Source organism: Diabrotica virgifera, chromosome 2 (assembly GCF_917563875.1).
Source record: "Diabrotica virgifera virgifera chromosome 2, PGI_DIABVI_V3a".
In the NCBI taxonomy this organism is placed as follows: Eukaryota; Metazoa; Arthropoda; class Insecta; order Coleoptera; family Chrysomelidae; genus Diabrotica; species Diabrotica virgifera.
In genome coordinates this window covers 32,150,301-32,164,405 of record NC_065444.1, presented here as the reverse complement: position 1 = coordinate 32,164,405, position 14,105 = coordinate 32,150,301, and the positions used below count along the sequence as shown (strand labels likewise).

At 32.5% G+C, this 14,105-nt stretch overlaps 1 protein-coding gene across 2 annotated transcripts in view; it reads left to right on the top strand.

The window, feature by feature from the left end:
* LOC114327278 (phosphatidylinositol-binding clathrin assembly protein LAP-like) overlaps positions 1-14,105 on the top strand; it is a 110,517-nt gene that overhangs the window by 76,497 nt on the left and 19,915 nt on the right. For both annotated transcript variants that reach the window (XM_050643567.1, XM_050643566.1), the window contains exons 9-11: positions 2,930-3,212; positions 3,271-3,375; positions 13,197-13,389. In XM_050643567.1, the coding sequence (XP_050499524.1) occupies positions 2,930-3,212; positions 3,271-3,375; positions 13,197-13,389 (581 nt within the window). The remainder of the gene's footprint in view (positions 1-2,929; positions 3,213-3,270; positions 3,376-13,196; positions 13,390-14,105) is intronic.

The window sequence follows — 14,105 nt, the reverse complement described above, 5'->3', positions numbered from 1 at the left end:
CAAAACAATAAAATTGTTTTGATGTTCTTTATCACCTCGCAATCCTTTTGTAGCCTTTTTAAGACTTCTGCATTCCTAACTCGTTGGATCCATGGTATTTTCAAAATCCTTCTATAGCATCGCATCTCAAATGCTTCCAACTTCTTTATGTTGTCTACCTTTAGTGTCCAGCTTTCCATTCCATACAACAAAGTCGAGAACACGTAGCATCTTAGGGTTTATTTTCAGCTCCAGAGGAAGGTCTCGATTAACAAACATTTTTTTCATTTTTATAAATGCTTTTCTTGCAATTTCGATACGTGCCCTGATTTCTCTACCTTGGGCGTTGTTTCTGTTACCCAGGTTCCCAGATATTTGTAGTTATTCACTCTGTCTACTTGTTTTCCTCCGATATCTAGACTTCCTACTGTGTGTTGCTTAGAAATAATCATGAACTTGGTTTTCTTAAGAGGAAACAGTAGCGATCAACAGGTAGCGAAAACGCGTTTCAAGATTGCGGCTGTAATTTTGAATATTTTTTAGAGATATTTGGCACACGTATTCGTAATATAATAAAGAATGGCGGTACAGAGCCCAATTTGAAAAATATATTAATATGTGGAAATTACTCTGTAATTAAATACAACATTAAAAAAACGAGCCTGTACCGCCATTAAGAATAACAAAAAAATACACTTTCTTCAAATAAACTTTTTTATCCGATGCCTAGATTTTGTGTCATTTTGGAACTACTAATGAAATAAAAAATTTTAGTAGTTCCAAAATGACACAAAATCTAGGCATCGGATAAAAAAGTTTATTTGAGGAAAGTGTATTTTTTTGTTCTTCTTAATGGCGGTACAGGCTCGTTTTTTTAATATTGTATTTAATTACAGAGTAATTTCCACATATTAATATATTTTTCAAATTGGGCTCTGTACCGCCATTCTTTATTATATTACGAATACGTGTGCCAAATATCTCTAAAAAATATTCAAAATTACAGCCGCAATCTTGGAACGCGTTTTGGCTACCTGTTGATCGCTACTGTATCACCTTAACGTTCATTTGTAATCCATATTTTATGCTGATTTGATGCTATTTACTAATCGTTGTAGTGCTACTGAATGCACTAGTCATACTAATTGGACCACCCAGGTTTCTACAGTTAACGATTGTGAATTAGACAGAAAAATATTCGCTTGGCACGAGTATCGCACACAAAAACTAGGAGAGAATTGAACTATCGACCGATAAAATAATCGGCGTGTGTGCGCAAGTCCTAGTTAGTCAATACTGATTAAACCATCGGCCAATAGTTGGCCCACAGATTAGTTTGAAGGCAATCGGGAAGCCCATCAAACTTTTTTATCGGCCGATACTGAATCGGTGTAATGTGCACATGTGCATACCTCTCTGTACGGATTAAGAAGCCGACCAAACTATCGACCGATAAAAAGTCTGCAGTCTGCGGGGGCTCTAATAGTAAATAAAAATATTAACACCGCTAATTACCATCAGTTAAGCGAATATTTAAAGAAAGGGCCAAAAGGATACCTGCCAAAAAAGTCTTACAATTGTCCCTAGAGAAGATGTTTTAAAATTTTTCCATGAAGCACCGGATGAGACGTTTTTAATGAGCAAACTGGTGAATATGCTAATTACTCACGTAGAAGATAGACAATCAGCTGTTGTGGTAAACATACCAGAAACAACATCCGACAAATGGCGTGTTTTTCCCATTATTGACGAAGACAAAATGAATAGTTTGAAGCTAATAATAGGTTACATGTCTTTACGGCAACGTGGTTGTCCAGAAACATTCTTTTTCTGGCCTATAGATAAGGCATATAGATAAATACATTTGGAAAAATCATTTCAAAATATCTGGGTTTGAGCGATTCTGATAAACATACAGATCTGGCTGCGTCGAACACCGGCAACTCTTCTGACAGACGCTGGAGCCAGTATGGCAACGTTGAAGAGGCATGGTGGATGGAAGAGTACGTCCGTTGCTGAAGAAGGATAAAGGGTAGTATATCTTCAAAAAAGGAGGTTTCAGGGACGCTAGCAGGCATACCTTCTAGATCTGGCTTTTCCTTACACAAACTTGATAAGCAGACAATGAAACATGAATCCACATTTGCTGCTGGCGATCTATATCACCGGATCTTTTTAGAATTGCCAGTTTTATGTGAATTCCATTGAATAATAATATGTAGTTATAATAATTTAATTCCACATTTTGTAATTTTTACACTATTATGTAGTTGGTAACTAAGCATTAAAAGCACAATAATGAACTATGCCCTGTTTTTAAACCCGGAGGAATAATTCAAATTTACTGCGCCGTAATGCTTGTTTGTAAGTGGTCCAACTTCAGGCAAGTTTACTCCACTGTTATGAAATTTTGACACTATTTGCATTTCATGCTTGTTTGTAAGTGGTCCAACTTCAGGCAAGTTTACTCCACTGTTATGAAATTTTGACACTATTTGCATTTCATAGGTTAATCAAGTTATATCGGCGATTTTTTGTGTGTTTCTACGTTATTTCTTTAATTTTTACATTTTTAGTGTGCTTTTATATAAAAAGCAGTTGTTTTTAGAACTCTTTAGCGACATATTAGTATAATATAATAATTATGGATTACTGTCGAAGGCCGACATGATCAACCAAAGAAAAATCACCATTTGGTGATTTTTATAGTGTCTTTTTTGGGTGTGAATCAGTATTTTTAGTTTACTCCTCCGGGTTTAAAAACAAAGCATAGTATGACATAAAGAATATTGATTTGTTTGCAGTATTTTGTTCAATCATTGCAGACATTCAGAAGAAACATTTAGTTTTCGTGTTTTGTTCATGAATTTGATGTGATTCTAGGAATTTTGTCAAAAACTGACATTTTTTATTTGGTGTTTAGTTAACACTACCATATTTTTTCTGTTAGTCTAAGGTATCTTCACCAACAACCACAATCAACAATCCTTTCTTGAACAACACTCCATCGTCAGCATCCAACAGTAGCTCTTCATCTCAGTTCGTAAGTTCTCCGTCATTCGATCTATTTGCGGATGAGCAACAGACACCGCCTAACCTGAAAGCATCGGACGATTTGCTGCAACTATCAAATCCTTTTTCAGACGCCTTCAGCCCTTCCAATGCAAATGCTGCAAATGCATTTGCACCTCAAATACCTCAGCAGAACAATATTTGGATGTCAAATGGAAATGGTATGTATGCATATTATTAGTAGTTTCATTTTTAATAAAAATGATGTTGTTCTTTCAGCTTTTAGTGTACTGAGTCCAGGAAATACTTCGGGCATGCCGAATGCTTCGTTGTTTGTGACTGAAAATAATTTTGCTTCTGTTTTTGGAGCCTCGGAATCAAAAGGTAAGTAACGTCTCCTACATTCTGCTTATATGGTTATTCCAGTCTTTTTTCTATTTGGTGTCAATTTTTTTATACACCATACGTTACGTCTTGTTCTAATGTCTTCATTCCTCTTTCGATCTCTCAGCATATTTCCAGTAATTCTCAGTAATCTCATCTCTGCCGTTTCCAGTAGTCTTTGTGTTGTGGTTGTGTCGGGTCTTGTTTCTGGTGCATATGTCATTATTGGTCGTACACTGGCTTTATAAATTCTTGACTTCATATCAGTGTTAATATGTTGGTTTTGCCATAGTGTTATTAAATAATCCTGCTAGTCTATTTGCTTTTTGTACTTTATTGCTCACATCTTTGTCCAGGTTTCCGTAGCTGGACAGTGCAATTCCAAGGTATTTTATTTCCAATATGTACTTATTCAATATTGATGCCATCAACTTATATTTTACATCTGATTGGTTCTTTGCTGATAACTATTGTTCTAGTTTTGCTGAGATGAGATTGTCATATTGACTTCTTTTGCTCTTATGTTAAATCTATGGACTAATCTTTGCAGATTCTCTTGGCCTCTTTTTTTCTTTGTTTCCCATTCTGCATCTTCTTCCTTTGTTGACGCCTTTATATTATGGTTTTATCCATGATTAAATTTGAAGAAAATAGGGTTCGATGAGTCACCCTGCCTTATTCCGCTGCCTATGTCTATTGGTTCTGTAAGTTGTTTATCTACTCTAACTTCCATGTTGTTGTTTTGGTAGATGTTTTCAGTAGTTTTTATGATACCTAGGAGAACTTTTCTATTATACAGAAGATGGATTACATCTTTAAGTATCACTCTGTCAAATGCTTTCTTTAAGGCAATCGGACATAGAAATGCTGATCTATATTACTCTAGTGATTGCATCTGTACACGATCTTCCGGTACGAAAATCCTGTTGTTCACCTGCTAAACCTATCCTCTGATTAATTAGTTCTGTAAAATTTTAATTATAAGTTTTAGGACCGTATTTAATAAGTTGATACCTCTGTAGTTTTTCGGCTGTTTTTATCTCCTTTTTTGATTAGTAGAATTAGTTTGCTCGTTCTTCACTCTTCCGGCTTTTTATTGTTTTATAATTTTATTACTTAATTTTGTTAATTGTTCTGTCATTGCTGCTCCAGAATATTTCAGTAATCCGTTTGGTATTCCGTCTTTACCTGCAGTTGTTCTAATCTTCAGCATTTGAAGGGTTTTTCGAACTTCCTGTGTCCTTATATTAATTTCCTCATCTGTGGTAGTTTCTGGTGTTTCCGGTTCTAGCGTCATCTGTTCTTCCTCTTCATAGAGCTTTTAGAGATAGTCACTATATGTATCCTTTTCTATTTGTTTTGCTTCCCTTACCTCCGTTCTTTGACCTCTTATAAAGCTCTATATTTCCTATTGTAGAATATAAAAATCATGTTCCCTTTCTTTCGAAAAACGTTCCCTTTGATCATTTTTTATTCTTCTTACAAGTGAATGTGTTTCATTTTTAATTGTGTGTTTTAAAGTCTCTAATATACACTAATTTTGAGTTGGATGAAGACCTTTGGATGGACCGAAGTGAATGGCGACTAGGCATCGGAAGACGTAGGAGAACGTTTTAAAACCGATATATATATATATATATATATATATATATATATATATATATATATAGTTTTTAGAAAAAAAAAAAAAAAAAATAAAGATTTTTTATTATAGACCACATACCTGATATTTCCTACAGATTTATTTATTGTTTTTGGTCGAAATAATCACTTTGAATATATATATATATATATATATATATATATATATATATATATATATATATATATATATATATATTGATACATGTATCCATGTGACTTCCAAAGTAGATTCTCGTAATACGTTGTTACTTCATATATACCGTTATGACTTCCGATTTCGGAAGTCACAACGCTTTGCCTATATTTTTACGAATTTGGCTACTAGATGGTATCAGAAGGCTTATATTAAAAATTTCGCTGGAAGTCATATCGTATCTAACATACTCATAAGATCAGATTTTAGTTCGACGGTATATCACCAGCGCTAGTGTCGCTCCCGTGCTACTATACAGGTTATGTAGACAACGCGTAGCGTCTTCCGTATACCACACCGCTCGGTGTGACTTCCGTTTTTTGGCAACCCTGTGTAACGGTTTCCAGACATTTATCTGTTGTAGATTCGCGGTCCTAATCGTACTTAGTGTTTTGTGTGCCTTTTGTTTTTAAACATGAATAATAGCAGATCTGCTTTACTTTTAAAGTTAGCCTTAAATGAAGGTACAATAAGTGTATATATATCTCTATAATTATATATTTTCTGTACTTATTTTAATCTATAATATTTACTTACCTATTTACTTATATAAATTCATTTTTCTCGTGTTTTTGTTTACTTCCTTTTTTACAATGAACTTCTAATTTAATCTACACTCACCGGCACGAAAAACGGGCACCCCAAAAAAATGGGCAATTTTTGATGTCTCGTATCTCCCAAACCTTTAGTCCGATTTAAGTAATTTTTTTAATATGTTATAGCCTTATTATTTAACAATATAGCTATGATAACATTGTTGATAGACAGGTAAATTTTCATTGTATACCGGGTGTACCAATCAAACTGGGTTTTTTTCTCAATTTTCACAACATCCTGTGGAATATTCTAGCCTTTATAAAATATTTAAATTAAAGCCGAACTATAGCTCCAGGTTTTATTAACATTCTGTTTTTTTATTCATTCGCTTACGTTGGATAATAAAAAAGTTAAGGACTTTAACAACTAGCCATGTTCTTTATCGATACAGGTGTTTCTAAATATAAGTGCGACAAACTCTAAGGGGTAATTTCTGCATGAAAAAATAATGATCGTTTGGCAAAATAATTTTATATTTGCAAGCATTTGCGGACATAGCTTTATCAAGTAAACGATCATTATTTTTTCATGCAGAATTACCCCTTAAAGTTTGTCGCACTTATTTAGAAACACCATGTATTGATAAAGAACATGTTTAGTTGTTAAAGTCCCTAACTTTTTTATTATCCAACATAAGCGAATGAATAACAAACAGAACATTAAGAAAACCTGGGGCTATAGTTGGGTTTTAATTTCAATATTGTATAAAGGCTAGAATATTCCACAGAGTGTTGTGAAAATTGAAAAAAAAAACAGTTTGATTGGTACGCCCAGTATACAATGATAATTTACCTGTCTAGAAACAATATTATTACAGCGATATAGTTAAAGAATAAGGCTATAACATATTAAAGAAATACTTAAATCGGAGAATAGGTTTAGGAGGTACGAGCCATCAAAAATGACCCATTTTTTGGGGTGCCCGTTTTTCGTGCCGGTGAATGTATCTATTAAATAATCTAAATTATTTTTAAAAATCTTATTAAAAGCTTAAATACAAGAAATGTAGGTAAATGTTCTCATTTAACGAAATTTCCGAAAAATGTGTATTTTTTTGACCCAAGTAGGCTGAAAAATCGATTTTATAGTTATTGTTATTTCGAAAGTAATAAAACGTGTAAAAATTACAAAAAAATTGAATGTACAATTACAATTGAATGGAATTAAATACACGATAAAATGAATCAAGAGCGATAAAAAGTTTAAAGTAATAAATTCTAGTAATAATATAAAATACAGTAAACTCTCTCTTAAGGGGGTAGGCGCAAAATTTCTGTCCAATGCTATTTAAATACATTTATTTTTTTCGAATCCTGAGAAAACTAATAAATATTTTTTAAAACATACACCCAGAATGAAAGATAACATTATTACGGGGGACCGAAAGTCCCTTAGAATAAAAAAAAGTTTCTTTTGAATGAAATATTCGAAATTAAAAATCATACTAACTTTTCTCTTGTTTTTTCATCTCATTATCTTTATTAAAATAAACATATATTAGGTATATAAGTTATTAAAATAAACATTATATAAGTTTTCATGGACTTTCTGCCCTCGGTAATAATGTAAGCTTCCATTCTGCGTTTAAATTTTTCAAAAATACTTATTAGTTTTCTCAGAATTCGAAAAAAATTAATGCATTTAATTAGCACTGGACTAAGATTTTGCGCCTATCCCCAACGAGCACCTCCTCTATACGGACGGTATTTAAAACAAAATTCATTTGCCGATATATTGAGCCTGTACTCTTCCGGACAATCCCTTAAAATGATGTGTACCTAAATGAAAAAAAAAATACATAGGTATTTTTTCCAAATATTTTAGAATACAAAACTACAATATTTATATTTTATTATTTCAAATTAACACAGAGATGACAACGAGTGATATTTGATAACTCTTTACCTGATAAGCAGTAGATAATAAAAATCTGGTTCTAGTGTGGGATCGGTCATTAAAATATTTTGTGTGTCGGTCATTAAAAGAAATGTGACACCATAACGCGTTGCTCTAATAATACTTTAACATTGATATTATGTTGTGACTAAAAATGTTAACGGAATGTCTGCTTGATTGAACATATCCAATAAAAAATTGTATTTTCTTTTAAAAATGTTTGGGATTGAAGGGAGACTTTGACTGTATGATAAAACAATAATTATACAAACAAAACAGTCAAAACAAACATAATTATCAAGATTTTTGCTGTAAACTCGTGGAGAAATACATTAAATTAATAGAGATCGGGAAATATGCACTTAAAAAACCTTAAATTATGCAAAAAACAGTTGAATTGAAATATGCACTAAAATATTATGCTTTTATGCATTTATAAAAAACGCAATAATAATTATTATTGGTGTATTGAAAGTAGGTATTCCAGGTTGTATCTTAGTCGATAGAAATATTCTGATTCGTTTTTTACGATCTTACGGAGATAGTATAGTTCATTAACGGTTTTTGCTCCAAATTTTAAAGAACGGATTGACGTGAAATTTAGCTTACACATAGGACCCATGTAAAAGAAAAAAGTGAAAAGAAAATTTTGCCCTGGGGGTTGAGTTTCTCCTCTAATCGGAGGGGAAAAATATACGTTCAAAATAAGTTCGGAAATGGATAAACTAACTAATTCTAAGCAACTTTTGTTATATAGAATTTTTTCACTAAGTTAATACTTTTTGAGTTATTTGCGAGTCAATATGTCAATTTATCATCAAAAAAACACTTTTATACGGTTTTTTTTGCCAATAACTCAAAAAGTAAGTATGTTGTCGGGAAAAACATTAAAAATATAGCTTATAAAGTAACAAAATTGATGTACGTATAACTTTTTAGAATCAGTAGAAGCAAAGTTGTAGCTTTGTAGCTAATGTAAAACAGGAAACAGGTTCATATTCGTCAAATTTAAAAATGAATAATTTCACGTGAAATAACCAAAAAATGATAGCAACTAAAAAATGATACACTGTTCTGAGAAAACTTATTACAACTTTTTAAAGTTTTAAAAAAATCTTTTTTATGTTTTCTAAAAAAGTTTCTAGCGTTAAAATTAAGAAAGATACTTTCAAAATAAAGTAGGTCCTATTTTTCTTAAAAAACTCCGAAAATCACCCCTTAATTCGGGCTAAGTAAAGGGCTAATTTTTGAAAAAATTGGGTTTTAAAGTAAAATTGTTTAAATTTTGAAAGAGATGCTTTTTTTTTCAAAATGACATAAAATTTATTACTGCTACCAAAAATTACAAAGTGTAAAAAATGTAGGTTTTGCTTTTCTGAATATTTAGGATTATGTTTTTTTCTTTGAGACAAATATTGGTTAAGATATGGCTGTTCAAAATTGGCATACACAGTTGGTTAGTGACTAGTTCAATCCCTTTCAATTACATCCCCTTCAAAAATAAGCACTTTGAACCAATGAAGCTTACAGATCATATTTATAAACAATACATACACGAGTAAATCAACTTGTGAAGTGGTGACGATAAATTTTATTTGCTAACTTCCTTAATTTAATGCTAAAAACTTTTTAACCTTTTTTTAAACATTACAAAAAAGTTGTAATGAGTGTTCCCCAAAAAGTGCTTTAGTTTTTGATACTTCACGTTGGAATATTCAATTTGAAATTTGACGTGTATGAACCTATTTGTCATTAGTTACAACTCTTCTTTTACTGGGTCTAGGGATCTCATACATAAGTACACCATTTTTTTATGGGCTGTATTTTTCTTAAGAATGTTTTTTTCGATAAAATACTTACTTTTTGAGTTAATTGCAAAAAAACCGTTAAAATGTGTTTTTTTTTGTTGAAAAATGAACAAAAAAGAACAATAGTTCCTTAGAATTAGTCAGTTAATCCATTTCCGGACTTATTTTAAACGTATATTTTTTCATCCCTAGACGAGGTGAAAGTCACCCCCATGGCAAAAGAAAACATCGGCACAATATCAATTTTCTTCTTTGATATGTTACCTATGTGTATGCCAAATTTCATGTCAATCTTAAGTGGTTTTTTAAAATTTATGGGTTTTGCAATATTTTACCGTCAGCGAACGGACTAATAGAAAAGGATCCGATATAAGGCCGATCTGCATCGATCTATTTAATGGATAACAATAATTATTGGATATGTAATTTAGTATGTTAACAATTATAAAAAAACAAGGGGTGCATGATCTAATTTTCTTCTGACTATAATCAATTAATAATTAATAAATGACTTTTATCTACTCTATGTCATATTATATATAAATTTTTAGTTTGTGAAAACTGTCATTATAGATAGCAGTGCTTTAAAGTAAGCATGAAGTAACAATGTATTTTAAATGGGATTTACTTTTTCTCACTGTTTTTAACACACTTTCATATAATCAAATATTCTTTCTTAACTTTCGCGTTTCATGCTGATGACATCTTCTTCTTCTTCAAGTGCCATCTCCGCGACGGAGGTCGGCAATCATCATAGCTATTCGGACCTTGGAGACGGCTGCTCTGAAAAGTTCGTTTGATGTACATCCGTACCATTCTCTCAGGTTGCGCAACCACGATATTCTGCGTCTCCCTATGCTTCTTTTTCCTTGAATCTTTCCGTGCATAATGAGTTGGAGCAAGTTGTATCTCTCTCCACGTGTAATATGTCCGAGATATTCCAATTTTCTGGTTTTAATTGTATTTAAGACTTCCATTTCTTTATTCACCTTTCTCAGAACCTCTTTGTTTGTGACGTGTTCTGTCCATGATATTTTTAGAATTCTTCTATATACCCACATCTCGAATGATTCCAGTTTTTTCATTGATGCCGCATTCAAGGTCCAAGCTTCCATTCCGTAAAACAGAGTCGAGAAAACGTAGCACCTAGCCAACCTTATTCTTAGCTCTAACCTTAGATCTCTTGTGCAGAGCACAAGAGAGGTGATGACATAATGAGCAATACATTACACATAAAAATTTGACAGTTTTGTGGTTTGAAAGAAATTAGAATTTTTATATGTCAAAGTTCTAAAAATTGTAGAATAGAAATGAATTCCAGTGACGAAGAGTTACAGTATTTTTATTTGTTTATCCTAGATAAAATATTGTATGAAATTGTGCGTGAAGTACTTTTTGCGAACTTACGCGATGTATAGCACTCGCTCCGTTTCATAAATAACTATTTTCATATATTAAAAAAAATGTTTCGACCCGGGTAGATATTATTCCAGATTTTCAGATTTGGGCACAGAGTTGGATTTTTGGGGCATATATGGAGAGCAGGTAGCGCAACAACTATAAACTCAATTTTACAATGGAGACCCGGAGTTAGAAGCAGACGCGGAGGAACTAGAATAAATGGTTACAGGAATTAAAGGAAGATTTATATAGGGCAGGAATTAGAGACTAGCAGAAAAAGAAAGAGGATAGAAAGAAATGGAGAAGCATAGTCAATAGTATCGAGTAGCAGATTGGGAAAAATCTGCTCGAAAAAGATGGATCTAGATAGCTTTTTAGCGGCTAATCCCCACCTGGAGTGTTTAGCCATTTAATTTTTTATTACATATTATTATTGGTACATCAAAAATTAAAAGGACGGTGCCTGTAATAAAATCTAAAATATTAAAATTTTCTATAAGTTCAAATTTATTTATTAACATTTTTGATATAATTTTCATAAATAAATGACTTACTATTAACACTTTTTTAATTAATTCCAATAAATCCATTTTACAGTAATAATAATATATTAGTATTTTTGTAAAATAAATATCAATCATATTATCATAAATAACACAAGTTTACAAAAAAAAACTAAATTTCGGACAATTTGACGAAACCATATGACAAGGGGGTTTTTGGAGTGGCTGATCACAAATCCGGGGTCTGCTCACCTCTATCGCGTCAGGTAAAGGTCATTTCAAGGTCAAATCAAGATAAATCGACAGTCGCTCTGAAAAAGTATATTAGGGGGTTCTTGGGGTCGCTGAAGACGAATCCGGAGTCCGCTGACCTCTATCTCGTCTAGTTCAACGTCATTTTAAGGTCAAATCAACATAAATTGACACAATCGCTCTGAAAGTATAGGGAGTTTTGGGGTCGCTGATCATGAAAACTGCGGTCCGTTGAGCTCTACCACGTCATGTAAAGGTCATTTCAAGTTCAAATCAGGAGGAGTTAACAAAATTGATTTGACCTTGAAATGGCCTTTACCTGACGTGGTTGAGCTCAACGGGCCCCAGTTTTGTGATCAGGGACCCCAAAAACACCCTAATATACTTTTTCACAGCGATTGTGTTGATTTATCTTGATTTGACCTCGAAATGAATGACCTTCAGCTAGACGTGATAGAGGTCAGCGGATCCTGGATTCGTTATAAGCGACCCCAAAAACCTCCTAATATACTTTTTCAGAGCGACTGTCGATTTATCTTGATTTGTCCTTGAAATAACCTTTACCTGACGTGATAGAGGTTAGCGAACCCCGGATTCGTAACCAGCGACCCCAAAAACCCCCTAGTCATATGGTTTCGTCAAATAGTCCGAAATGTATTTTTTGTAAACCTGTATAATCAAAAGAATATCAATATTTTAATTTAAATAGACAACTTTAAAACACAGACAACTGTATTCACAGTAAAAGTTTCAAAAGATCACACATTACGCTCAAAATAGGAGGTAAATCTAGCAGACGAGTCGTTGTGACTTCCAAAATATGACAACACAGCTGGAAGTGACAACGCGCCTTGAACTACCCTATATATGGAAGCCATAACGTATGCTGTACGCTTCGGTATATACGTATATATATACAAAATTTATTTTGGTAAATCCTTTCTCCTCAATAGGTAGACCCATTTTATAAGTCCCCCTTTTACCAAATACACAATTTTAAAAAAATAATTCCTAGTAGAAAAGGTGGAAGTCGGACAGCCTCTTCTGTATACCGGAAGTCACAACTTAACGTGCATCAATATATATATATATATATATATATATATATATATATATATATATATATATATATATATATATATATATATATATATACACTAATTTAAATCGAGAAACCTTCCTTATTAGAACCATTCTTTGTTAACATCCTGCATCTCTGCCTTCTACCAATTTCAAGGCTAAGAGACGACGAAATAGAAAACGGAAAGGATTCTACAATATTCAATCACACCCTGTTTTCCTTCATATAGGAATAGGTACAAGAAATTGTTCTTAATACTCACAATCTGAGTAAAGATAGAAGTGAAAGGAAATTTATATTTTATCTCGATTCAGTGGCAAGGCATAATCTGCAGACAGCGCTGTTTCTGGTATCACCGTCGTCGGTACAGACGCCTTGTCTCTGAATCGAGATAAAATATAAATTACCTTTCACTTCACTGTTAATTTATGGTTTGTTTTTATTAGGGACCAACTTTGATGCCTTAGGAGGGGTTCTTCAACCGTCAAATATTGACGGTAAACAAGTAAATAATACAGCAAATATAATTGAAAACAACAACCAGCCATCTTCTTCCAACGGTCTACTTACGGGTGATTTGGAATCGAGCCTAGCATCTCTAGCAGAAAATCTTTCTATCAATAGTAGAACAGCTCCAAAGTAAGTCAGGTTTTTCATTTATCATATTAAAATTAAAATACTTACTGTTGTTCTGAAGCTATTTTCTTGTGGCATTTTTATAATCAAGTATATTCAAATGGGAAATAAGCCACAATTTTACCTAAAAATGATTTTATTAACGTTTCGACGCCCAAGTCGGGTGTCGTTGTCAAAATACAAAATAATACTAAATAAATAAAATGTTGTTGCTTAGTAAAAAATTCTTCTAATAATTTATTTAATCTGACTCATTTATATCGGCAATTCAGACACGTATTATACATTTTAAAGTAGACGACTTTAAAATGATATTGCCAATATTGATGAGTTGCGTTCCTGGGACGACTTTACTAAAAGATAGTTCATTCGATTACATGAAATCAATCCCAACTCAAGAATATCCGCCACAAAAAATCATAGCATGTGATCTGTCTTTAAAAAGACAACCAAATGCAACGGTGGCACTGAAATTCTCGCGTTAGAGATTCCATAGTAAATCACGAGGGAAAACCAGGAAAAACTTCGTGATACTATCCCGACATCGTAAGTATTTGGGTTTACATTTAGTTTACTCTCAAAACTAATACCAAATTCTGACTTGATATTTTAAATTTTAAATAATACTAAAATACTAAATATGTACTAACTCGATATGTTACTGATTTACTAATTGTGGTATTTTCTTTCTATTGACTTCCTCCTTTAATATGGGTAAC